At 40.7% G+C, this 26,608-nt stretch overlaps 2 protein-coding genes across 5 annotated transcripts in view; one reads left to right on the plus strand and one right to left on the minus strand.

Annotated features, from left to right (window-relative positions):
* Window positions 1–19,031, plus strand: part of myh11a (myosin, heavy chain 11a, smooth muscle) — a 30,947-nt gene extending 11,916 nt beyond the window's left edge. Inside the window, exons 5-43 of one of the 3 annotated variants that reach the window (XM_040004404.1) lie at window positions 2,128–2,227; window positions 2,345–2,371; window positions 4,836–4,928; window positions 5,030–5,093; window positions 5,974–6,072; window positions 6,524–6,667; window positions 6,890–6,985; window positions 7,142–7,260; window positions 7,354–7,506; window positions 7,982–8,155; window positions 8,230–8,403; window positions 8,529–8,643; window positions 9,217–9,410; window positions 9,842–9,963; window positions 10,043–10,112; window positions 10,234–10,394; window positions 10,494–10,602; window positions 10,741–10,872; window positions 10,997–11,203; window positions 11,320–11,457; window positions 11,539–11,662; window positions 11,745–11,916; window positions 12,004–12,216; window positions 12,382–12,526; window positions 12,630–12,836; window positions 12,957–13,061; window positions 13,178–13,330; window positions 13,525–13,773; window positions 13,941–14,153; window positions 14,283–14,495; window positions 14,602–14,763; window positions 15,213–15,341; window positions 15,420–15,508; window positions 15,599–15,722; window positions 15,812–16,020; window positions 16,163–16,271; window positions 16,375–16,547; window positions 17,701–17,733; window positions 18,211–18,323. In XM_040004404.1, coding sequence (XP_039860338.1) covers window positions 2,128–2,227; window positions 2,345–2,371; window positions 4,836–4,928; window positions 5,030–5,093; window positions 5,974–6,072; window positions 6,524–6,667; window positions 6,890–6,985; window positions 7,142–7,260; window positions 7,354–7,506; window positions 7,982–8,155; window positions 8,230–8,403; window positions 8,529–8,643; window positions 9,217–9,410; window positions 9,842–9,963; window positions 10,043–10,112; window positions 10,234–10,394; window positions 10,494–10,602; window positions 10,741–10,872; window positions 10,997–11,203; window positions 11,320–11,457; window positions 11,539–11,662; window positions 11,745–11,916; window positions 12,004–12,216; window positions 12,382–12,526; window positions 12,630–12,836; window positions 12,957–13,061; window positions 13,178–13,330; window positions 13,525–13,773; window positions 13,941–14,153; window positions 14,283–14,495; window positions 14,602–14,763; window positions 15,213–15,341; window positions 15,420–15,508; window positions 15,599–15,722; window positions 15,812–16,020; window positions 16,163–16,271; window positions 16,375–16,547; window positions 17,701–17,725 — 5,305 coding nt within the window. In that variant the 3' untranslated portion in view covers window positions 17,726–17,733; window positions 18,211–18,323. Of the gene's footprint in view, window positions 1–2,127; window positions 2,228–2,344; window positions 2,372–4,835; window positions 4,929–5,029; window positions 5,094–5,973; window positions 6,073–6,523; window positions 6,668–6,889; window positions 6,986–7,141; window positions 7,261–7,353; window positions 7,507–7,981; window positions 8,156–8,229; window positions 8,404–8,528; window positions 8,644–9,216; window positions 9,411–9,841; window positions 9,964–10,042; window positions 10,113–10,233; window positions 10,395–10,493; window positions 10,603–10,740; window positions 10,873–10,996; window positions 11,204–11,319; window positions 11,458–11,538; window positions 11,663–11,744; window positions 11,917–12,003; window positions 12,217–12,381; window positions 12,527–12,629; window positions 12,837–12,956; window positions 13,062–13,177; window positions 13,331–13,524; window positions 13,774–13,940; window positions 14,154–14,282; window positions 14,496–14,601; window positions 14,764–15,212; window positions 15,342–15,419; window positions 15,509–15,598; window positions 15,723–15,811; window positions 16,021–16,162; window positions 16,272–16,374; window positions 16,548–17,700; window positions 17,734–18,210 lie in introns of all 3 variants that reach the window. The other 2 variants (XM_040004402.1, XM_040004403.1) reach the window with 2 other exon arrangements.
* LOC120716802 (nuclear distribution protein nudE homolog 1-like) lies at window positions 18,540–25,582 on the minus strand. 2 transcript variants are annotated; one of them, XM_040004429.1, is made up of 9 exons: window positions 25,424–25,582; window positions 24,964–25,130; window positions 24,682–24,835; window positions 24,098–24,246; window positions 23,856–23,992; window positions 23,107–23,283; window positions 22,934–23,019; window positions 22,688–22,842; window positions 18,540–21,429 (listed from the first exon to the last, which is right to left on the minus strand). In XM_040004429.1, exons 2-9 carry the CDS (start codon window positions 25,047–25,049, stop codon window positions 21,336–21,338), a joined length of 1,038 nt encoding a protein of 345 aa, XP_039860363.1. In that variant the 5' UTR covers window positions 25,050–25,130; window positions 25,424–25,582; the 3' UTR covers window positions 18,540–21,335. The 2 variants fall into 2 exon arrangements, with proteins under 2 accessions (XP_039860363.1, XP_039860362.1); XM_040004428.1 differs by having other exon boundaries at window positions 24,964–25,054; window positions 25,424–25,581.
* Window positions 25,583–26,608: the final 1,026 nt, after the last annotated feature.

Here is a 26,608-nt window from a genome sequence, read left to right on the forward strand (position 1 = left end):
GGTAGACTAAATAAGTAGATCCGGATGACCAAAAAAAGGGAACTAAACTTGAGGAATAGGCTTGAACATTAGAGAAACGTCGGATGGCAGACAAGAAGATCCAAACTAAATACTCCAAAGAGGAATAGATAACAGGACGCAGGTGAAGCAAATCAAGATACAGACAGTAATTACAGTGTTATTAATACAAAACACCAAAACAGTTTCAAACCTATTATAACAAAATTAAAACGGCTCCAGTCTGGACTTTTATTTGTGGGTTTGATTATATCTTAAAATGATTCCTACTATATCTTCTGGTTGCTGAGTCCTGATGAATGTATTATTTATTGTATTTCCCTGATTGCTCCATATAATAGTAAAAACGTGCCATGGGAAATAGTTGGGATGCTAAGAAATTTTTGGCATTTCAGCTTCACAAGGTCACCAGTTTCTTTTGTCTGCTGTTCAGTATATTTTCATGAAAAACAGACTGATGGGACAAGAATATTCACTATACTTCTGACTAGCTTAGGGCTCAAAGTTATAAATTTTTTAATGAGGAACGCCAAATATTTAGCCTTCCTGTCTGTTCTTGTAATTTTGATTTGTCAATCTAATAAAAAAGGGCGTGCAATTCATTTTCTCAAGGGGCCTCAAGTTCTCAAGAAACTGGAACTGCTGTGGAAGATCACATTAATATGCTGAACTCTGCTCAGTGTTAATTTTATCACTTTTGTCCACAGTCCCAGTTTCTCATGGGGCCCCCCTGGGAAAAATGATTGCCCACCTCTTCTTTAAAAGACGATACTACTTCCCTGATATTCAGTGACACATGTACACTTGTAAAATGTAGAAAAAAAATGATGTTTTTATGAAATTTAATTCCCAAATATTAGAAATGCGGCCATCCATTCTGTAATCGTTCATACCCTTTCAAATAATCTTATAACAGCAAGCGAAACCTGTGCTGCTTACTGTGGATAAGCTGGATGAGACAGTTTGATAAACTATCAGGAAAAAAATCCCAACAGAATTTGCTCTGCACTAACAGCTGCCTGCAATAGGAGCCTGGATGTCATATATCCTTAGCAGACCTGAGCAGGACTGAGTAATTACACTCCTCTTTATGCTGCCAGGCCCTAACACAGAGCATCCGATGCCTTTTATGGACCCATGACCGAGCATGTCTGTGTGTTCTGGCTAGTGGCTGATGGCTCTGGGATCATTCAACTTTATTTGAAGTAGCCAAGTTCATTTTCGGGGAATAAATTGCATCGTCTCGCTTATGTTTAAGTAATTAGATGCCTTTCAAGCATACAGTAGCACATGTTTTAGATTTTTGTCTAGTCTAAGAGTCGTTGTCATATAACTTTCATCAAGTTATCAGGTATATAAACGAATATAAGAAGTATATTAATATGAAGTATCGGGTCATATTCTAAGAGCTAGCTCAGCTCTAGTGGAATGGTTGCATGAAATACTCCCTCCTGTCTCTTCGGGTGCATCTTAAAACCGATTCTTATATAGTGCCTTTCTAGTCTCCCAGAGTACTCAAAGCACTTTGTACAACATGCCGCATTCACCCATTCACACAAGCACTGTCTTCTATGTTTTTAAATGCTTTCTAACTAGCATTCACACACATTCATACTCCAATGGATTCATCGGAGAACAACTTAGGGCTAATATCTTGCCCAAGGATATTTGACATGCAGACTAGGGGGAGCCAGAGATCGAACCCCCAACCTTCCGATCAGTAGACGACCTTGTTAGACTTAACTAGAGTAACTCTGAATGAGTTAAATTTGGAAATCTTATAATCTGTCTCAGACAACTTTCTTCCCTTATGAACAACAGGTGAGTAGCATCAGTATGCACAAATAAGAAAAAGGGTAATAAATCCCTTTTAAAATAACCTTTTCCCTGAAACTGTGTAGATTATCACAGGACCTGTGTGTAGTATACAGTCTGAACAATAACATTATGCTTTGTGTCAGGCACAGTTATCTCTGCAGCACATGATTTCCATTCAATTAAACTGGGTTACTGAAGTGTGAACAGAAACCTGTCAGTATTGCTTATCTTCATTGTCCTCTCTCCTTCTCTATTTCTTTTTCAATCCCACTGTAACTTTTTCCTCCCTAGTGGAGAGTCTGGTGCTGGGAAGACAGAAAACACCAAGAAAGTCATCCAGTATTTGGCTGTTGTGGCCTCCTCGCACAAAGGCAAGAAAGACAGCAGTGCTGTAAGTATCTGTGTAAAGAAACCATGATAGTTAGGATCTGTCAGCCAGTTCCCTCACTCTTAATGACATAGGAAACTACCCAGTTTAATCCTGTATATTACCATTTCCTCCAAATAGCAACATGCAGGATCACAGTTGGCTTACGTGAGTAAAGGGGAATACCCGGAGTGTGTTTTTCTGTGTGGTTTTCATGTGTGTGTTCCTTCTTTAGGTTAGACAAGTGCATGAAGATTGATAGTGTCACTGTTGCCCCCGAAATACCTGTTTTTCTACTGATTTTTCTTATACCAAAAGTACAGATGCCAAATGTTACTTTCCTTCTGTTAGATGGTGTTTACCCTAATATTCATCATCAAACAAAGTTTATTAAGGCTGCATGATCATCAGATTACTGAATCTCAGTCACATTTCAAACCTTGTGTTGTTCAGTGGCAGATATCCAGTTTTGCCTTCTCCTCAAGCGGTTCATTACGTTCAGTTTTTTGACCTCCATCTTCTTTAGACACCCTTTCACTGCCAGTGGAGATTATATGCAAGCCTCCCCGACAGTGAAAGGGTCTCTCACAGATCACAGTGTGAGCATGCCCTGTTTTTACCTATCAAACACCAGTCGCCCCCTTCCTTCCTTCCTTCCCTCCCTTACTTCCTCATCCGACTGCCAGCGGGCCTGACGTGGGCCGTGAGGCTGTCCTGTAGCTTTTACTTTGTGGAGTTTTTAAAACTCAGTTTGGGAAACTCTGTTGACTTTTAAACATTGTGACTTCACTAAAATCAGCAACAAACTTGAAGCTTTCACAAAAAATAAATAAATTATTTTAACGGTACTTCAGCTCAAACCTCACAAGTTGATGTTGCTGTTCTGGTGCTCGGGTAATAATTGGAAAAAGTCAGTCAAAGCAACGCTTCCCTTTGGCTCTGACCCTGCTCACTGAGAAGGTCTTTGCTCCCAGAGGAATAATTATCTCTGGACACTGTCCTCTATAGGACCTTGAGGCTCCCATGGACTGCCTGTGCAGAAATAGCATTGGATTAAACTCTTTTTTTTCTGCTTTCTCTTACTTCCGCTCATTCTCAAGCACTTTTTTAGCAGTTTCTCCTAATCTGTACTCTTAGATATTTGTATTTAAACTATGTCTCAAGGATCAGTCTTTCCCACCAGCTGTAACTTTCTCTTTCATGCTGTCTTGCTTTGCATCTTTTTTCCTTTTCTATTTTCTCATTTTTCCTTCAGAGACTTAAATAAACAGGACCTTCTTCTCTGCTTTGCCACCTCTGAACTGCATCTCATCAGCGGGTCTGTATCCTCCTGTTTTTTTCTTACATATAAAATAAATACTTGGCTTTTAATTGAGGACACAACTTTTCCCAAATTAAAGCATTTTTCTAAGAGGCAAATTCCAAAATTATTTTAGTTCTCTTTTTTAAATTTTCCCATGTTCCTTTGAAATGTCTATATGTCTGTTTGGTTTGCTAAAGCAAGCTTAAAATATCTGTCAAAATATCACTAGTTTTGCCAAATTTCACATAAAAATACAGTATGAAGTGAAATAATGTGAAAATCGGGAATATTACTTCAATTCACATTCAGTCAGTATTGGCTACGTCTTTTACTTATTATCCATTATTTCTATTTTTAATTACGGCTGTGGTTAACCTCCATATTTGTCAGTGAGTTCCAAAAACAGTCCTCTAATATATGGAAAAATATATATCAGCATTAGTAAAAACATCTGTAAACCACATATTTTGAAACTGAGCTTAACGAATTCACACAAGTTGGCAAACAGCTTCACATGGCTATCGTTTGTCTTCATTATCTTTGTGCTACAAGTCGTGCTCCTTTCTCTTCTTCCTAGCTTTAGCTCACTTACAGTGTTGCTAAGGGAGGTGTTTTTAAGCAAGAGAGGTTAGGTAGAGGTCTACAGCGCCCGACCTGGATACAGACTAGGACAGACCACTTTGATCAGGTGGATTAACTCAATGCAGAGTGACGGGGTGTCTGCCTCATTTACTGACTATCGCCCAGCTCCACCTGCATCTACAGTCTCTGCAGTCACGCTGGAAGCAAATCGCATCTCCAGTAGGATGCTTCTGAATCAGAATCATTTTGATTTGCCAACGCACTGAATAAAAAAAACTTTGTTGGAATATTTTCACAGCTTTTCAGATGGTATTTGGAAGCCTGTGACCCAACATAACCCACCTCATCCATCTCAGCCTCTGATCTTCGTCATCAACAACAGCTTCTCTGGATTTTAACAGTTTCTCAGAACTGATGGAGGAGTGTTTTGGTCATGTCTGTGTTATGTAATCCATCCAGTATTCATCAGAAAATCAAAGAAGACTACAGTGAAATTATTATATTAACCTTTTGTAACTTGATATAAATGTACTTGTCCAAATATTCATTGTTTAGTGAGGACCCGCGCCCTTCGTCTTGTTTTCTGCCTTTTTTCCCTTGTCACTGATGATATTCTGGTAAACCTACGCTAACCTATCAATACTGACCCTATACTACTTCATCCCCACCAAACTCCAACTCCACTGCATCACAAGCAGCGAATCAGTCTTTCTTAGTCACATTTTTCTGTGTTGCTGTCATCACTAGGGGGAGCTGGAGAAGCAACTCCTGCAGGCCAATCCTATCCTGGAGGCCTTTGGAAATGCTAAGACCATCAAAAATGACAACTCCTCAAGATTTGTGAGTTTTGTGAAGTTATAGAACGCATTGTTTAGATGTTTTCTTAGTTATGTTTTTTGCACGTATCGTGATCTCACTGCTCGTTTATCTCTCTCTCACAGGGAAAATTCATCCGCATCAACTTTGACGTGACCGGCTACATTGTTGGAGCCAACATTGAGACTTGTATCCTTTTTACTTTTTAATCTTAGACATATTATTTTTACAGTAAGAAGACTTTTTGTGTTGCCTTTCATCTGCACCAAAAGTTAAATGCTGTGTGCTGCTTTTTGATTTCAAAAAGGTTATTTCAAAGTTTATCTGCTGACAGCTTTTGAATAACAGTTTATTTCGGGCCATTATAAATCATCTTTTTCCTATAAAAGGCGTTTTTTTAGGTATATAATTCAAACTTGCATCATCTATGAGATTTTTAAAACAACGACTGCTAGCTTTGTTGCTAATTATCCATCCATTGTTGATAATCATTGTTACTTATTTGTTTTTATGCCTCTGCCAGCAGAGGCATAAAAACAAATAAGTAAGTGTGCGTGTGTGTGCGAATGTGAAATCTGTTGAACATGCTGATAAATGTATTCATATTTGGCACAAACATTCACTTGGATGAACTGTTTAGATTGTTTAAAGTCACAATAACCTCAGAAAATAAATGTTTGGCTTTAAATCAAGAATTCATACACTGATTACTGCAAAAATTAACACTAATATCTGATGACAGTTTATTTTTAAACATTATGTCATACTCTTCTGCACATTTTTCTGTGCTATAACTTAGGAATAAAATCAGGGCTTGTGAAAATATTTCACATTTGGCTAGATACTGAATAGGTGGCACTCATTCGATGACATTTTGGAGAGAGATAGATTATTAGATCATTAGAAACTGAAACTTGACTGGCTTGTAAAAAAAAAAAACACAAGGCATTAATTATATTCTTCCTATTTAGTTAAAACAAGAATTACCATTTAAGGCTGAACAGAGGTTTGTAAACTAAATTTCCCCTACTCACAAATGAGATTTTTATTCTTTAACAGCTGCTCTCAGATCTGCTGGAGAAGTCTCGCTGTATCAGACAGGCAAAGACAGAAAGAGCTTTTCACATCTTCTACTACATGATTGCTGGTGCCCAGGACAAACTGCGCGGTAAGATGATTATAAACCCAAAATATGTGTGTGATTTCTTTGATGCTGCTGCTCAGCAGTTAGCAGGGCTTCTTTGACAGTGTGTTGTACATATCACCGTCATGTGGAAGTCTCATCTGGAACTGGAGGAAGGGAAAAAGGAAGTCACTTCTGGTCTTCGTTGACTGTCATGCATGTCACAATTTATCCAGCTGGATTATGAAAATGTTTTTTTAAGGTCATGGAGGAAAAGAATTTTCTCAAACTCTCAAAGAAGATTTTCTTCCAACTGATGTTTAACCACAATAATCAAAATAAAGCTGAGTAAAGCGTTCCTGCATGTTATTTATGACCACTCGTGCTACTTTCTCACGAGAGCAAAATCTTCATAAAAAGTTAAGCCTCACTGATTCACAGATTACTGACCACAGAACGATGATGATGATAAGTCGCTGTTTTTCTTTATTTTCAGAGGAGCTACTTCTGGAGCCCTTCAGTAATTACCGCTTCCTCAGCGCAGGCCACGTCCAGATCCCTGGCCAGCAAGACGATGAGATGTATGAGGAAACCATGGAGGCCATGAATATCATGGGCATCACAGAAGAGGACAGAATTGGTATCAGCGTAGTAATAAGCATAGCATTAGCATCGCTCTAATACTGTCGGGTCTTTACCTTCTGAATCTGGACTGTTGTTGTGAATTTGCTTTGAAGAGGCAACATTCATTTACATTTAAATCAGAAAACAAGCTGATTTTTGGGAAATGTTCCAGAAAACAAGAAGAACATTATTATTAGTGTTTCCCCGTGAAGTCAACCACTTGATTTCCTTGTTCCAGATATCCTGAAGGTGTGCTCCACAGTGATGCAGCTGGGAAACATTGAATTCAAGAAAGAGAGGAACCAGGAGCAGGCAACCATGCCAGACAACACTGGTTAGACACAACTTCTTCCTGCCATTAGAAATCCCATTAGGGGTTATTGACTTTTACAAAGCCAGCTGTAACTTAAAAAATGTATTATCTATAGCAGCAAGAACACCTGGGTGAAATAATATTGTGTCCAACATGACAAAATTTCTGTCTTTGTAGCTGCGCAGAAGGTGTGTCACCTGCAGGGCATCAATGTGACAGACTTTACACGAGCCATCCTCACCCCTCGCATCAAAGTGGGCAGGGAGGTGGTGCAGAAGGCACAGACCAAAGAGCAGGTACTGCAAGGAGGAAACTGTTTAAAAACACAGGAATAACTGTGTGTTAATCACAGTCTGGTCTGTGTTCTTCTGTGTGTCTGTGTCTGTTAGGCTGACTTCGCTATAGAAGCGTTGGCCAAAGCTGTCTTTGAGCGACTGTTCCGCTGGATCCTGGGCCGGGTTAACAAAGCCCTGGATAAGACTAAACGCCAAGGAGCCTCCTTCCTGGGAATCCTTGACATTGCCGGTTTTGAGATCTTTGAGGTATAGATCATCACACACTGTAAAAAAAAATTGTAATATAAAAGAATTTTACTGTGTATTTTACAGTTTTGTACTGTTCTTCTAGAATATCATTAAATTTACATAAATAGACTGCGATTTTACATTTCAAATGTAAATTAACGTAAAATCACTGTAAATGTAATAAAACATAATTTTCTTGATTTTTAAATGTATTTGTCTGTACATATGCATATTTAGATTGTTAAAATACATTCACAAATGAAAAAGGTAAAGTCCCATGTAAAATAAGGGCAACAAACTGTATTGTCATTACTGGAAATAACCGTATTTTCATGAGAAAGTTATTTTCTGGTATTTTCTGGTATTATTTTGGCGCCCCAGCTGCCAGAATATTACTGGTTTTTTAGGATTTTTTTTTTTTACGGTGCAGAGCGCTTGGAAAGATAGTGGATGTGATTTGCATGTCTTCATCTCTGTGTTCTGGCTATTGCAGGATAACTCCTTTGAGCAGCTGTGCATCAACTACACCAATGAGAAGCTACAGCAGCTTTTCAACCACACCATGTTCATCCTGGAGCAGGAGGAGTACCAGAGAGAAGGCATCGAGTGGAACTTCATTGACTTTGGCCTTGACCTCCAGCCCTGCATCGAGCTCATTGAGAGGCCAGTAAGTGTTAATAATAAATAACAGCATCAGTTAAATCCTACACAGCCTCTTAATCACATAAATATTCTCTGCAGAACAACCCTCCAGGCATCCTGGCCCTGCTGGATGAAGAGTGCTGGTTCCCCAAAGCCACAGATATCTCCTTTGTGGAGAAACTTTTAAACACACAGGGCAACCACATGAAATTTGCCAAACCTAAACAGCTTAAAGACAAAACAGAGTTCTCCATTCTTCATTATGCTGGGAAGGTGAGAATGATGACAGTTAGGAGAAGGGAAAAATGTTCTGTCTTCATAATGTTTATCTTCACTTGAAGACAATCATCTTGCATTCTCATGAAAGCTCACATAACTTTGTCGTCTTGCTGTTTTAGGTAGACTATAACGCCACAGCCTGGCTGACAAAGAACATGGACCCTCTAAATGACAACGTTACAGCACTGCTCTCCAATTCTTCTAACCAGTTTGTCCAAGACCTCTGGAAAGATGGTGAGATGCATATGATTTTATTACATGTCTCATAAGTTTATTGCAAGCCACTCTGAGACAAGGACCAAACTCTCCTCAGTGATAAGGCATAAAAACAGCACAAGCTTCTGCTGCCACAACTAAACTAGATTTTCTTCTTTACTGAAATCCTAGAAATGTTTTTCTGCACATTTTGCCTTTGTCTTTGGAGAAACTTCTAGGTTAGGGCTTCCTATCTTGCCCTGAGAGGCACTCAGAAAAGAGACTATTTATTTACTTCCCGGTTAAATAAAAGGGAAAAAAGAAACCTTAATGATTGTTGAACTATTTTGGAGCCACAACTAAAGATATCACCTTGATTCTTTCATATTGATCATTTTTAGATGGGACAACTCAGATTTATTTTACCTTAAGAACATTAAAGCAAATCTGACGTGTACACAATGAAACAAATTACCTGAAAGCAACACACACATTTTACCTGCTTTTATCCATATGTTTGTCCCACAAAAGATATGCAATTAGATTCTTAAAACTGAAATAGGCATTAAGGCAAAGACAAGCTGATTTTACACACTGTTTTGTGTTTTTCAGCGGACAGAGTCGTCGGCCTTGACACATTAGCTAAGATGTCAGACACCTCCGGCCCGAGCGCCTCAAAGACCAAGAAGGGAATGTTCCGCACAGTGGGGCAGCTCTACAAGGAGTCTTTGGCAAAACTCATGACCACGCTGCACAACACCCAACCCAACTTCGTCAGATGTATCATCCCGAACCATGAGAAGAGGGTAAAGACAATTAGCAGCAAAACTACTAGACTAGCAATAATAAAACATAATTTTAGAGGTGGTTGCTGGTGGTCAATGATCAATTAATCAAGTGTGTGTGATTATCAGCTCTTGGCTGCTATCTATCCTCTTAATTTCCTATACCTTAAAAGTGTACTTAGTATTTCACAGGATGGCGTAAAACCCTATAAGAACTTTTTTTTCACATGACTATAGATGCATATTGAGAGGAAAGCTTTTTCATCATCATATAAATTAGCAATTGATCTCACTCCATATGTGGCCGTATTTCTAAAGTCATGAAAAAAACCCACACACATAACATAGACAAAATGAATTTACTACTAACTGGTCAGCATAAGCGAGTTATACTGTATGTATTTAGTTTTTGAAAACTTTATGTAATAAAACTGCAATCCTGCTCTACTCAGGCAGGGAAGCTGGATGCTAACCTGGTCTTGGAGCAGCTCAGGTGTAACGGTGTGCTGGAAGGAATCAGGATCTGTCGACAAGGCTTCCCCAACCGAATCGTTTTCCAGGAGTTCCGCCAGCGGTCGGTCTAGCTACTACTATACTATTTCAGTCAAAATTTCTCACCATATTAAGTGTAACATCTCTCTGGCTTCTTGCAGTTATGAGATCTTGGCTGCTAACGCTATTCCCAAAGGTTTCATGGACGGAAAACAAGCCTGCTGCCTCATGGTTAGTTCACAACTTCAAAATTGTCATCCGTGTTCATTAACATTGACACACACCAAAGGTAGAATTATCCTGTGTGACAACTTAATATATCACATCATTTACTGATCTCCTGTCTTTGTAGATCAAGCATCTGGACTTGGACCCCAACCTGTACAGAATCGGACAGAGTAAAATCTTCTTCCGCACGGGAGTGCTTGCTCAACTAGAGGAGGAGAGAGATTTGAAGATCACTGTGATCATCATTGCTTTCCAGGCCCAAGCTAGAGGCTTCCTGGCCAGAAAGTATGAAAATTGAAGCCCCCCCTTTAAAGCAGTTTATTTGTTGCTGTTATCACCGTAAATAAAACTTTGCATGTTGCACTATGTATTTTTTTTTTGAAGGGCATTCGCCAAGAGACAGCAGCAGCTGACAGCTATGAAAGTGATCCAGAGGAACTGTGCTGCCTACCTCAAACTAAGGAACTGGCAGTGGTGGAGGCTTTTCACAAAGGTCAGCTAATCAGTCTCTAGAAGCATATAAATGCAACAACACCATAGTACATCTGTGTGTTTTTTGAGAAAGAAACTTTCCAGATACTACAAAATTATTTTGAAATGACAAATTCTGCCTTTTCCTTCTGAACAACAGGTTAAGCCTCTGTTGCAAGTGACCCGACAGGAAGAGGAGATGGGTCTCAAGGAAGAGGAGCTACAGAAAGCCAAAGAAGTTGCCACAAAGTTTGAGTCAGAGCTAAAAGAAATCACCTTGAAACATACACAGGTAAGGGATTAAATGCGCATCAATGACACAAACCTTGTTTTGCTTTCTTTTAATGAATCCGTTCAGCGTTGATTCGATAAAGTTTCCAGTTATGGAGAGTCTGCTGATTCTGCCTGTCTGTCAGATTGTGGAGGAGAGAAACGCACTGCAGGAGCAGCTTCAGGCAGAGACAGAGTTGTATGCTGAGGCTGAGGAGATGAGGGTCCGTCTGGCGGCGAAGAAGCAGGAGTTGGAGGAAATCCTCCATGAGATGGAGGCGAGGCTCGATGAAGAGGAGGAGCGTTCTCAGGGGCTGTTAGTGGAAAAGAAGAAGATGCAGCAGCAGATGCAGGTCAACATGTCTGTTTCGCACTGTTGTTCAGTTGGAGTTGTTATTGCTCGGGTAGCTGTGCTTTCACAGTGTGATAAAGCTGCTGGAGAAACTGAGGGTTCAGTCTTTTCATGCAGGAGTTGGAGGAACATTTGGAAGAGGAGGAAGACGCTCGTCAAAAACTGCAGCTCGAGAAGGTTACCTGCGAGGGGAAGATCAAAAAGCTGGAGGATGATATTCTGGTAATGGAGGACCAGAACAACAAGCTGCTGAAGGTAAGTACTGGAAATCAGCATTTTTCAAAGTAAGTCACTTGGGAAACTAAATACATCACCGGCTTTGTGATGTTTTTGTAGGAGCGAAAGTTGCTAGAGGAGAGAGTTGCAGACTTCAGTGCTAACCTGGCAGAGGAAGAAGAAAAATCTAAGAATCTCACTAAGCTCAAAAATAAACACGAATCCATGATCTCTGAATTAGAAGGTAGTCACCTTGTATGCATTTTGAACTGTACTCATAGCACATTTCTCATACACATCATTGAGTGGTATCTCTCTCGCACTAGTCCGCTTGAAGAAAGAGGAGAAGACCCGTCAGGAGCTGGATAAAGCTAAGCGCAAATTGGAGGCGGAGTCAAATGACCTACAGGAACAGATCGCTGACCTGCAGGCCCAGATCGCTGACCTCAAAGCTCAGCTTGCAAAGAAGGAGGAGGAGTTACAGAACGCCTTAGCCAGGTAGTGTCAGACTGGTGTATTTATTTCTGCAAAACAACACTAAGTTCTATCAGTTTTAATAGTTTAATGTACTCTTGATTCTCACAGGTTGGAAGATGAGTCTGCCCAGAAAAACAACGCTCTGAAGAAGATCAGAGAGCTGGAAGGACACATCTCCGACCTGCAGGAGGACCTAGACTCTGAGCGGGCTGCCAGGAACAAGGCCGAGAAGATCAAACGGGACCTTGGGGAGGAGCTGGAGGCCCTCAAGTCTGAGCTAGAGGACACTCTGGACACCACTGCCACACAGCAGGAACTAAGGTTACACAAATATGTATTCAGAGGAATTTATAAAGTGTATATACATTTACCTTTTAGATGATGAAGCTATCTTAGAGAAGAAAAAGATGACTAACAAAACATAACCAAAAAACAAAATGTGCATGCTTAAAAAAATACCTGCATTATCCATGTATCTGCCTACAGAGCCAAACGTGAGCATGAAGTGACCCAGCTGAAGAGAGCCATTGAGGAGGAGAACCGGACCCACGAGGCTCAAATACATGAGATGAGACAGAAACACACTCAGGCTGTTGAGGAGCTCAGTGAGCAGCTGGAACAGTCAAAACGAGTAAGGCCACTATTTTATGAATCATTCTTAATACCCAGCTGTCATTTAGCTTTTTATTTCTTTAATTTCGTATTGAGGATTCTCTTTATTTTCCTCTGCTCAGGTCAAGTCAAACCTGGAGAAAGCAAAGCAAGCTCTGGAGAAGGAAACGTCAGAGCTAACTATGGAGGTGCGCTCACTGACCCAGGCCAAGCAAGATGGGGAGAACAAGAGGAAGAAGCTAGAAGGTCAGGTGACGGATCTTCAGTCCCGCTTCAACGACAGCGAGAAGCAGAAGGCTGAGCTGACAGAGCGCTGTTCCAAGATCACTGTAAATCACTTTCACTAATTATTTAACTACTGGAAAAAAAATGTGAATCATTAAAAAAAAAGAATGCCGCAAAACTACGCTTAAAAAAGTAACAAACACATCATTTTTATTCCTGTACAGATTGAACTGGAGAGTGTGACAAACCTACTGAATGAAGCAGAAGGAAAGAACATCAAACTGAGCAAAGACGTGGCCAGCCTTACCTCCCAACTCCAAGACTCTCAGGTAACCGAACGTTTACTCTTAACATGTTGTTAATAACACCACACAAACATTTAGTCTTTGCTATATATTAAACTTTAGAACAAAAGCACTGACTACTGAACTCTTGTGTCTAACAGGAGCTGCTGGCTGAGGAGACACGCCAGAAATTGCAGTTCTCCACAAAGCTGCGACAGGCGGAAGACGACAAGAACAGCCTACAGGAGCAGCTTGAAGAGGAGATGGAGGCAAAGAGGAACGTGGAGAGACACGTGTCCACTCTCAACATCCAGGTCAGAGGCCGAACTCTGTTGATTAAGACTTTAAGAGAAATTGGCGGGAGCAAAATAAAGATAATATGATGGGAAAAAACTGGAGCAATATTGGAGTGAAGGTTTACTGTAAGCTAAAGCTCATAACAAGAAAACACTCTTGTACCATGTAGAAGATTCCTCTCTGTTACATAACAGTTTTGCTTTGTGTGCAGCTATCAGATGCAAAGAAGAAGATGGATGAAATGTCAGGCAACATTGAGCTGCTGGAGGAAGGAAAGAAGCGTCTGCAGAGAGATTTGGAGGCAGCGAACACTCAGTATGAGGAGAAGGCCTCAGCATACGACAAGCTGGAGAAGACCAAAAATCGTCTGCAGCAGGAGCTGGAGGACACGCTGATGGATCTGGACAACCAGAGGCAGAACGTTTCAAACCTGGAGAAGAAACAGAAGAAGTTTGACCAGGTCTGCTAAACCAGAAAACAAGCTTTTAAATATCATTCATGGGATTGAGCCTGTTTTTAGAATTTCACGGTTAATTGAAGTCAAGATTGTGACTTTATTATATAAGATTATATGCACAGTAAAACAGATTTGTTAAATTCATAGTTATTTGTTTCTTTGATCTCCAGATGCTGGCCGAAGAGAAGAGTGTCTCCAGTAAATATGCAGACGAGCGAGACCGTGCTGAAGCTGAGGCCAGAGAGAAGGAGACCAAAGCTCTGTCCCTGGCAAGGGCTCTAGAAGAGGCTCAGGACTCCAGAGAGGAGCTGGAGAGAGCCAACAAGGCCCTAAAAGCAGAGATGGAGGACCTGATCAGCTCCAAGGATGATGTGGGAAAAAATGTTAGTGTTGGAACATCTTTCACTCACTTGGCACTGGTCAATAGATCTGCAGGCTGAAAGTCTGTAGTTACAGGTATATGTTTACAGTGTCTAGAGCTTTCCAGTTAATTTAAAATGTATTGATGGAAGGTCCATGAGCTGGAGAAGTCCAAACGAGGCCTGGAAGCCCAGGTGGAGGAGATGAAGACGCAGCTGGAGGAGCTAGAGGACGAACTGCAGGCGGCTGAGGATGCCAAGTTGCGTCTGGAGGTCAACATGCAGGCTCTGAAGGCCCAGTTTGAGAGAGACCTCCAGGGAAGAGATGAGATGGGAGAGGAGAAGAAGAGGCAGCTGGTCAAGCAGGTAAATAAAAGCCTTCATTCTTATACCAGAAGGATGTGAATGATTTATTATCAAAGAATGCTATTTCAGCGTCAGTAATCATTGCAATGATGCACACTGGCTGCAGGTCCGTGAGTTGGAGACGGAGTTGGAGGATGAACGTAAGCAGAGGGCCACAGCAGCAGCAGCCAAGAAGAAGCTGGAGATAGACATGAAAGATCTGGAGGGACAGATCGAGACAGCCAATAAGGGACGTGATGAGGCTATCAAGCAGCTCCGCAAGCTCCAGGTCAGAGCAAAGGACACTGAGAAAATTCAGCACAGAAGAATTTATATAAATACTGTATGGGTCTTTTAGTTTTCACTGTAATTTTTTAGATGCATATTTACATTAAAGCATATGTTGTAGTGAAGGTTTTTATTTTAAAGGTAAAATGTTTTTGGATTTTTTTTTTTTAACTTGGAAGCAAACACATGTAAAACTTAACTTGTTGTTTTCTTGAAATAAACTTGTAGATATGTAGACAAACATCTTCTTAAGGGAAAATTCCCCGGTTTTGGCTAATAACTGTGACTTTAAAGGGAAATGTCAAAACACTAAAATAAGATATGATCACTAAGAGAAGCACTTGAAAACAGGACTTGGTATCATCAAACACAGATCATCTGCCTCAAGTATCGTAAATATACTTGAAACATTATCTGATGTCTTTTCTCTGTTTCTCTTCATCCCTCCAGGCCCAGATGAAGGACTACCAGAGGGAGCTGGAAGATGCTCGTGCTGCTCGAGAAGAGGTGCTGACCACCGCAAAGGAGAGCGAGAAGAAGGCCAAGAGTCTGGAAGCTGAGCTCATGCAGCTACAGGAGGTAAGGCTGTCGATTCCTAACAAGGCAAGAACCTCTCTGGGAGCCGGGGCTCAAAATAATGAATGTATGTGTTTGCAGGAACTGGCTGCAGCTGAGAGAGGACGGAAGCAAGCAGAGGCTGAAAGAGACGAACTGTCCGATGAGCTGGCGAGCAACGCCTCTGGAAAGTAGGTGGAGAGTTCACTCTGTTGCTTTGTCTGTGAAGTGAACCATGAAAAAAAGATGGTGGCATTTCTTACCATGCTCTCTGTGCTCAGGTCAGCCTTGTCAGATGAGAAGCGTCGCCTGGAAGCTAAGATCTCCCAGCTAGAGGAGGAGCTGGAGGAGGAGCAAAGCAACATGGAGATCCTCAATGACAGGCTGAGGAAGAGCACTCAACAGGTGATAAGACTGTAGCAGACATGATTCATGAAGTGTTAAAGCACTGGGCAGAGTTCTCATCCCTCTCTTTGCACGTACTCCACCCACAGGTGGATCAGCTGAACAATGAGCTGCAGACGGAGCGCACCACCTCCCAGAAGAACGAGAGCGCTCGGCAGCAGTTGGACCGCCAGAACAAGGAGCTGAAGGGAAAGCTCCAGGAGATGGAGAACCAGGTCAAGTCCAAGTTCAAGTCCTCCATCTCTGCCTTGGAGGCTAAAGTGGCACAGCTGGAGGAGCAGCTGGAGCAGGAGAACAGGTCAGGGACACATAAACACAGAGCATACCGTATGTTTGATGAATAAAAAAATATTTACTTTTTTTGGTGGTTTTACCTTCTTTAAATTGTATCAGCTGTACTCATATTCATTTCCTCTTAACTCTTGTCCATCTTGTCTCAGGGATAAGCAGACAACTGCCAAGAATATGCGCCAGAAAGACAAGAAGCTCAAGGACCTGATGTTGCAGGTGGAAGACGAAAGAAAACAGGCAGAGCAGTACAAAGACCAGGTACAGTCACGGAAACGTTTTCGTGCACGAACAAGAAAATAAATGCAGCTTTGATTGTGCTTGTCAGTGCTGAGTTAGCATATTCGCTTTGTTCACTCACCAGGCGGAAAAGTCAAACACTCGCATGAAGCAGCTGAAGCGGCAGCTAGAGGAATCGGAGGAGGAGTCTCAGCGCGCCACAGCAGCCCGCAGGAAGCTGCAGCGGGAGCTGGATGAAGCCACTGAGGCCAACGACGCCATGACCCGCGAGATCGGCTCTCTCAAGAACAAACTCAGGTAGGATAAAACGCCAAAGGGTCGTTCTGCTGATGGAGGTGATGTTCACCTGCTATTTCCATGATGCCACAACAGGACACAGACATTGCAGTAAGAGGTTGGGATGCTGTGTAAAATGTAAATAACTGAATGTAATGGTTTGCAGATCAGTTTAACCTGAAATACAAAGACAACAGGCTAGGTCTCCATGGTAACTTAGGTTTTAACATGACATAACCTGGTCGGGATCAGATTAACTTCAGAGTTTTGGCTTAAAATCAGCTGGAGGAACCACATTTTCATTATTACGTTTTTTTAAACCATACTTTGCTTGCAGTATAGACTCTGTGGTAAAGCACTATGTTTTTATATACATACCTTACTAAAACCCCTGAATGAAGCTCAACTGTACACAGCACTATGCTCATCTTATTTGCAGCCCCAGTGTTAGTGAGGCCTTTATCACCAGCTCCTTTGACTGGTGGTACTCAATGTATCTAATTTTATGCAGAGCAAGTAAAGAAGCTAAATGGCACCAGCCCCCTCCCTTTATATGCAAGAACACTCAGAGCCTGAAGCAGAAACTCTTTCACTTGAAAGTTGACTGTTAAGTAATTTTCATGGTACCAGTTACCTCTGAATGAGGTTTTAGGTTTTGTCGAGCCAGCTAACACAAAGAAACTCTGGCTTCGCTGAACTTCCTTCGTAGTAAAACCCTCGAGTCTCAAACTGTGCTGTTGGAAGAAGAAACTAAACCTGTTAAACATATTTTTGACATGATTCTCGCATCAAAATTGAAAAAACTGTATATTTGAAAAGCAAAATTATCAAAATTGCTCAGTTTCAAAAATCTAAATGCCGTCTTTTCTGCTGCTTTCAGTCAAACAGGTTTCAAGTTATTTGCAAATCTTAGCATTCTGCTCTAACATTTTATAAAGCATCCAAACTTTTTTGTAGCCACAGTTGTACACAAACAACAGTTTACAGATTTGCCAAACTGTAGACAGGTTAAAGCACATTTATTAGTTTTAAATGCTCTCAGTTAATCTACATTTCAGTGCTACAGAGCATAATTAATGTCATTCAAAGGGATGTAAATGAACACTTGAAGCATTCACATTCTTTCTAAACTTGATGAGCGGAAACAAAACAATCATGTCCATCTCTATTCCAGAGGCAACCCTGAACCCAAGGAGTAACGCAGCAGGTATCTCTGCGCCTAAAAGTTACCCCATCACTATTTCTCATTAACATACCATAACTTTTCATTCCCCGTGCACACCCTTAATGCTCTCATTTCTTTCACTGAGCCTAACTGAGGGAAATGTGGCTATCAGAGATGTAACTGAAAAATTCTGAGTCCCAAGTCATATTACACCATTTGGTTTCCATTGTACCCATTTCCTGGGGTCATATTTTTCCTCAGTGCTTGGTTTAACTGCCGTAAACCAAACTCATTTTCCTGACCAAGGAGTTAAAATGAGTTACAAAGATAACCAGCGTGCTTTACCCGTAACCGAAGCACAACCTGTACATTCTGTACTTCATCAACGCTCCTTTTGCAGTGTGCAAACACCCAACTGGTTTTCAAATGAACTTAACCAGCACAGAGCCTATTGCATCCCCTCACTGTGACAATGTTTCTTTGTGTTTGTGTCTTGTGTACTTTTTTGTCCTATTTTAGGCGTGGAAATGAGCCCTCCTTTAGCAGCACACCTCGGCGCATAGGCGGAGGCCGAAGGGTGGTCGAGGATGCCTCAGAGGAGGACACCGACTCCCAAAGCGACTTCAATGGGACAAAGTCCGCTGACTAAGGGACTTTTTAAAAAAAACATATGAGAAATACTGTTCAGGGCAAAGCCTGCCACTTAAAGAATTACTTCAAAAGCCTATTATGCTATCTATCTATCTGTCCTCTTGTTTCAGAGCACCTTTTCTTGACACAAAAACAATCAGGACATGATTTCAACTTAGTGGGGTCGTCTAGTGGTTATGCTTGTGTGATTTGCTGGGTTTTTTTTTTTTCCTTTTCTATTTTCACTGGGTTTTTTTTTTTTTTTTACTGCACTGACACAAACATAGGAGCCTCTAATTAACACCCACTTAGTACTTAAAGCAGTGACAAAGTGTAAATCTACAGATGTAGAACTATTATCAGTTACCGTCGTTCTGTTGCCTGTGACTGCTGTTATTGTTCCAGAGCACCACTCTAGGGTTTCAGATTGGATGCATAGACAGATATTTCAAGCCCCAGTCTGCTTCTAGTCAGCGGTGTTGTTTATTACCCCCACCAAGGAAAAACATTTTTAGCTTCCGTCATATTATTTGTGCCTCTCATGTGTCCAAACCTGTTTAGAGACGCGGTTTATGAAATGTTTGAGGTCAGACAAGGTTTTCGGTTACTGTTAACCAGAAAACTGAGTCACATATCAACATGGAGCACTAAGCAACGCTCAGATCTTCTTTCAGTAGCTTTCCTTTCTCCAGATTTACTGTACTTAGAAACAAAAAGTCCCTGATCACCCTAAACTGAGTCAATCTCATTTTATAATTTTCTTTGTATTCAACAAATGTTTACATGGCACTTTTTGTATCCATTACCTGTTGAACCACCTGCACAAGAAATAAAGAGCTTTAAAAAAAAAAAAAAAAAAAATAGTTTGACTTTCTCCTTTTAATGTTTCTGTCTTGGTCAGTAACTCACTCACATTATTCACATCTGCTCAGTTTAGTAGAAAAAGAAAAAACGACTGCAAACCAGCAGGACGAAAGTTGGGTATAGTACCTCAGGCACAAACAGTTTAAAGTCAGCATACAGAAGCAGCTGCAGGCGTCCTAAACACAAACAGCCAGTACACAGTGATTACAAGGATTACAACTGGAAGTAGCTCAAGGAAGATTAAAGGGGACCAGTTATGCTTCCCTTTACTTTCTGTCACACTCGTAGACGAAACAAGGCCAAAGTTTCAAATCATGAGGTCGGCATATGTGTTAGGACTGCTCTAAAGACTATTTTCTGTCTACTCTGTATGTCGTTAAAGAGGATATCCTTAATGTGTTCATTTCAGTGAGGTTCAAAACTTCCGTTTAGGAGGGAGCAGACATAAGAGAAAAAAAAAAGCTGGCCTAAATTAAGACCTACAATAACTTGTTTCAGGCAGTGGATAAACTCGGACTGTAAAAAGGTCCTGAATGAGACAAATGATGATTATTTTTAACTGTGTGACCTTCATAGCGCCTCGGTTACACTCAAGAACATTAATATGACTGTAGAAACAAGCATTACAGGCCCCCTTTAAACTGTCCTGCAAACAGGAGGACCTCCAGATTTCAGATGTTACAAGTTAATTCCTACACAAAGGCTACAGTGCAGTATACAGTGATAGCTACTGTATAAAGGTCATATTTAGATATGCAACTTTAATATTTGCTTAATGAGCTGCTGGATGGCAGTAGTAACAAGATCCATTTAAACAGAAACATTTCAGGGAAAAGCATAGCTGTCACATCAGAATCGCTCCATTTCCTAATTTCAAAGTCTTCTTTATACCTACACAAATATACGAACAGTGCTAATTTGACCATTTCAAAATCTATTATTGCTTATCATGTTTACCATATGTCCACCATGTAAGTCTAAGTGGCAGAAAGAGATACTATACATTCAAGTGCCTGTCTAAAATATACTGTCAGCTACCATCAGTAAAAAGGTTTATGATAACATTAGATCATAAATCTTCAGCATGATAAATTTTATCTTTTATAAGCCCAGTAAAGCAGAAAATAGTTGGTGTGTGAAATGGTTGGAGGGAGGTAATAGGAAGGACCCGAATGATAAGGAAATGGGGTCGGGGGGTATACTAAATGCTATTACTTTAACCACCATGAAGTCAAGTGGCACCCTTCTCGATGAAAATCTGACAGAGACGATGATCTGTTTCGGTATTTTAACACCTGGATCAGCCGTGGCACTGCAGCAAAGCAAGAGCCCACAAACTGAAGAAGTAACAGCAGTGATGAAGGCAGCGCTGGCTGAAATACTAACGCCAATTCATGGCAGGAAGTAATTCATTGTCAGCTCATTCATTCACCCAGTCTGAAATATTTTTAAACCAAAATATCAATCTGTGTTCTTCAAGACATGATGGGAAACGATAAACACAGAAAAGGCCAGTGACAAAGCTCAACCATGTTTTTCATATATATCTCAAAGAAAAACAAACCTATTGCTTTTGTTATTTTCAGTTTTCCCATTTATCACAGCTTTGGTTTTGACTTGGTCACAAACACAATATTTGCTCAACTTTTCCATAAACAATACTCCAGATTCTTGGTCCCTATACCAGGGTCACTTTCCAGTGCTTTTAATTATTAAAACTGTTCCTTACATGGATAATGATTAATAGGCTAGTGCACTACATTAGTGATGTAGGAGCAGAAATGTTTACAAAGCCCTGCTGTGCTTGATCCAACCACAGAAAACACAGAAGGTCCATCATGAGTTTTTTTTTTTTTTTTTAAAGAAGTTAGCCACCACAGCATTAGAGATATAGTGGAAGATATGCTGCGAATGGTAGGGTCCACAGGATGTAGTGCTGCCTCCTGTGATATGGTGTGGTACAAGCCTGAGAGAGCAGAAGTCCGTGCGTTAATGGGCGGAGCCTCTCTCTTTGCTCAGTGAGGGCACGGTGCAAGGACAATCAGCAGGACGTACGGCGACAAGGAAGACAGCTCAGCTCAAAGTCCAGGGGTGTCGTATGAGGAAGGTCAGGAGGGCGAGAGAAAGGAAGGGTTTTTTCCCCTCCCCTCTCATAGCAGTATCTTGACCCCTCCCTGTGGAGACTGGGCACCATGGGAGATCCCTCTTGGAGGAGCTGGTCCAAACTCTAACCGTTTCACCAAACTGAAAAACAAAGTTCAACTCATGAGCTAAAGCTGTACATTCAGAGTCACAATCTTTTTTTCAAATGTAGTTACAGTCAAAAGCCTCAAGGCTTTGCATTTGGACTGTTGCCATCTTGTTTTTTGTTTGTTGTGTTTAACAAGCACAGGGTGGTTCTGACTGAGAGACCCATAACAATGCTTGTGAGTTAGTGGCTTATTAAACAAAGTTAGGCAGCCAGACCCTAAAGCATATCCTGCTTTATCATTCATTTCACATCTTGAATGGAGCCAGAATGCACAAAATAAACATCATGTTTGTTCAGTAAGACTTCAAATTAATGAATGACTTTATAAAGTCATCAGGAACATTTTTACTCATGTCATAAAAGTAAAGAGGGGAGCATCATTCTCCCATCGACCTTTTACAGAGTTCATTTTGCAACCCCCGGAGACGCCCCCTGCTGGCCATTACATCATGACATTACACATGTCACTGCTTGGGTTTAGCCCAACTTCATCTGGCTTTTCAGGCCCAGAGGCCACATCCATTTTTAACTCTGTTCCCCATAAAGATGACATTTGACGGCACCCCTGTGCTGGTGTTTTGACACCTCAGTATATATTGATAGACGTGGAAAAACAACCGTTGTAATAGTTTCCAGGTTTTGTGATGGGTAGCTGGACAGGCAGAGCTCACCCCCTCAACTTCTGATGCAAACCCGGCCATTTTGTTCCATATGTAGGCATGAAATATGACAGTAACTGCTCAGATCATAAAACAGCTTGAATAATTTCTCCTAGGAGAAGGTAAAGACTATGCATAGTCTATACAGGTTATAACTGGTGTAGAGACCTATATATGCCAACATTCAATTACACATTACCTCATGTATTACATTGTTTAGCTACAAACACCATTATCACCAGTTATCACTACCAGTTGGCAAAGTGGTAAAGATAAAAGGCACCTAATTTAAGGAAGTAAAATTAAAGTATCATGCAGATTCTGAAATATTCAAATAGCCATTAAGTTTTATTAAATTCTGTTAGCATGCAATAAGCTACTAAACTTTTTTCCAGGGACAATCAACAAAAATAGAATAATAAAACTCTAAAATACCAAACAGCAACTTTAAGAGCTGGAAATTAGGCAAACAGAGAAGTAACAAGGTGCAATCTGGATCCATAAGAAGGCCAATCATAAAGTATGCAGATAGCTAGACGTGTATTACTCAAAACAGATCTTCTACTGTAAACTCATGATGACATTCCCTCACCTGTCATACTGAGAAGGAGGGCTCAGGCCCACCGCCTGGAGCTCAGCACCTGCATCTAAACCCGAAGGACTGCCAGGACCAACTGTAAGCGCCGGTCTGTTGACGGATGTGTCGTACACAAAGTCTCGACAAGATGCCAACTTGGACTCCAAATTCTGGCAGGATTAAAATAAATAAATACAGAAATCAATAATAACGACATACAAACCAACATAGCACTTTCAGTACAAGTATTAACTTTCTTACTCCAACTTTTCTGAGTAGTTCCCCAACGATGTTGAGTGCAGATATTCTAGCCGATGTAGTAAGCGGGGTTCCTGTTAGATTATCACCTAAAACAACAACCACACATAAGCTGATAAACACATGGTTTTTTTAGTATAGAGGTACTTATTAAGATAGTCAGAGTTTTATATTACCTCTCCGGATGTTGGAAGCTGGGGTTGTGACATATGAACTAATAGGTTTGGAGGGTGTGACGGGGATGGAAGGATTTCCAGCTGAGGGTAACATCGTATCAGGACGATCTGTGTCTTTGCCCAGGCTGCTGGATGGCCGTCTCTCCTTCTGTCGTACAGCCAGCTCATGGCGAAGGTCTGCCGCAAGTTACAGAAGTAACAGAATTTAAACCATCTTCTAACCAACCACCTATCATAGTTTTTCAGAAGTAATTTATATTTGTGGAAAAAGCTGGCATATGGGGCAGGCAAACATGATCAAAAACAAAAGTAAAGGTGACGCTGGTTGCACAATGAAACCTGACAACCAACTGCCGGTTCAGTTTCTCACAGCACATTAAAAGCACATACAATATATTAACTGTGATAGCGTTCCACACTTTAGAAAGATTCACCAAGTGAATTTCCACACACCATATAACACTAAAATATATGCCTATAGCTGTCTGTGAAGACCAGTTAAGCATAGACTCATAAACACTTATAAAACCCATTAAATAATTTTACCTAGGTTACTAGTTAAAACATATCCTATAAAATTATTATATATTAACAGTCAGATGTACAATAAACGGGAAGAACAGGACATAAATAAAAACAGGAACTGCTGAATTAATCAAACTATCAAAATTCACTGAGTCAGTGATAAGAGAAATCAGCAGTTCTTGTGAACCTGAGAAGCTGCTTTGAGTGGATGATTGTGTGTGTACCTCTAGCTTCGTCCTTGAGCCTCTGAACAGACTCAAGCAGGTTCTCTTTCTCATCCAGCTCACTTTCAAGAAAGGCGTTTCTCTCAATGACCTGGTTCATCCGCTGCTCAAAGTCCTCCAGAGACATGATGGTAGCCCTGAGACAAGCAGAGAGGACATATTATGCAATATTGTTTATATATTGGCAAGTCTAACAGGCACAGCATGGCTGTGTGAACATGTACCAACTTTTAAGCACTGACCTTTTGGTTCTCTCCAGGTCATCATTGGATTGCTCTAACTCTCTGATATACTTCTGCAGATGATCTCTAACTGCTCTGGTCTCTCCCAGCTCTTCCTCAAGTGTTGATATGTGCCTCAAAGCATCAGAATGCTGGACTTCAAATTTCTCCTACAAAAAGCACAAGAACAAATAAACTGAAACTGACAGTGTCAGCTTGGCAAGGTCATGGCAAATTAATCAACACAGCTGCCGTTCATATTTTAATAAGAAAAGCTGACTATTTTATTAAATGTTGAGACAATAAACCCTTTAAAAAGTTCCCTCTCCCCACATTTGAGCATTTTTTTGAACACAAAACTGCATTTACTTTCTCCACTATGCTTATTTCCCCATGGACCACTGACTAAAATAGCAGTCAGCTGCTTTATACCCAGGCAGCAATTTTCCTAGTGGCAGTAGCAATAACAAGCTGAATGTTGGTAGGCTAAAAGCTGCTTGTGTGGGGTGTGTCTGTTCCAAATCCTCAATGTCACTAAGTGGAGCATCAGTGCTTGTGTCCCTCTATTAAGGGGCCACAGCCTACTTAAAATCAAGGTTGTCTACCTTTATGTTTTCCAGTTCTACACGAAGCCGGTGATTATCCTGCAGGAGCTCTTTGTTTCGACCCTCACATTGCTTCAGCTCTGTCTCAAGCTCAGCCTCATAGTCCCGACTCATCTGCTGGAATTCCTGCAGCTCCTCTTGAGCCTCCTCAGCCCTGGTGACAGAGCAATGTACAACACCTCCAAAATATCAGCTCAGCACATGTTAAGAATTATATAACAATAACTGCAGAAAGTAATTTCCTAAAAGTAAGTCCTCCGATTGTATGCCTTTTTTTAGTACCTTTGCTCGTATCTCTCTGCTTGCTCCTTCCAGAAGCCCAGCTCCTCTTCTAGGGATGCAAACTTGCGTGTTGTCGGCTCTACCATGTCTGCTGCTCCGAGTAAGAATGGAGGGAGGATTCAATCAAATTATAGCTTTCTCCTTTCTTAAATTACGTGGTTGTCTCACTTGGGGACACATCATTACAAAACCGTTAGCGAGTGCTAACTTTATTAGCTAACACAAATTACCTCCGCCGAACAATTTCCTTCACATACTTATGCCAAAAAAGGGATAACCAAATAAATAGTTTTAAAGTTTATTTGTAGAATAGTAAAAAATGAAACGGAAACTTTTAAATCTAAATGCAATGTCAGAGAATGCATATGGCCCGGCTAAGTTTTTAGCTAACTTAAGCTAATATAGGCAGCTAACAGATCTAGTTCGATATGTGATTCTAAACGGAACTAAACACACTCACCTGCATATGAAGGAACGATTAAAGCATGCTACAGCTAAGGGAATGTACTTCGATGTGATGATATTTTTTCCGGATTTATTGAGTATACGTATTGAGAATTGCACAAACTAATCCTTCGTTACCACGTCGATCGTCTCGCCAACCAAATAAATACGAACATTGAGTTCGTGAAGCTCATTGGGCAACACAGATGACGTTTTTAAAGATTAACCAATCATATGATTTAGCAGACCTGTAGGCCGGGAAGGCGGAGCCTCAAGCACAGTCCGTTGTTTCTGCTTTGTAAGGCGTTTATGATATTTCATACACTGCATTTATAATAAAAGAAATTATTGTATAGCCCTCACATTTAGATTTAGATTTTCTTTTTTGTTTGTTTGTTTTTTGTTTCAGTATTACTACACCGACTGTCTGACAGGGAAAGTGAAATGGAATTGAAGCACTTTTTTCTTAATACATGATAAAGCGTAAAATGTTCTTGAGCTTTCATTCAGTCATCATTTATGTATGGGAAACATACAATGGTAGTGGCTCCACTGATGCTTTGTGTTATAAAAAACAACAACAACAACTGTATTTCAGAAATGGCTGAGCTACTGTGATTTCTCCAAACAACTATCTCTAGGGTTTACAGAGTGCCTATACTACTTTAAACTAATAGGAAATAACTCAAATTACCACTTGTTCCAACCAATGTATGCAGAAGAACATCTCTGAATGTACAGCATGTCCAGCCTTGAAGCAGACAGGCTACAACTATATAAAATCACAGTGAGTGCCTCACTTGTCAGCTTACAACGGGAAACTGAGGCTACTCACACAGGTTGATCATAACTGGACATCAGTTTGGAAAAAAGTTCTGATGAGTCTCATTTTCTGCATTCAGACATTCAGATGGTAGGGTCAGAATTTGCCATGAACAGCATGAAAGCATGGCTCCATCCTACATTGTATCAATGGTTCACACTGCTGGTGGTGTAATGGTGTGGAAGATATTTTGCTGCCACATTTTGGTCCCCTTAGTACCAGTTTGGCATTGATAAAACACCACAGCCTACCTTCAATATTGCTGATGTATGCTATGATTTCAGTATGGATCAAAATCTCTATACCCTGTTGAATAGATGTCATTATAAATTAAGGCAGTTCTGAATGCAAAAGGTGTCCAACGTGCTACTAATAAGT

Source organism: Simochromis diagramma, unplaced genomic scaffold, assembly GCF_900408965.1.
Source record: "Simochromis diagramma unplaced genomic scaffold, fSimDia1.1 OVJJ01000487.1, whole genome shotgun sequence".
Classification (NCBI taxonomy): Eukaryota; Metazoa; Chordata; class Actinopteri; order Cichliformes; family Cichlidae; genus Simochromis; species Simochromis diagramma.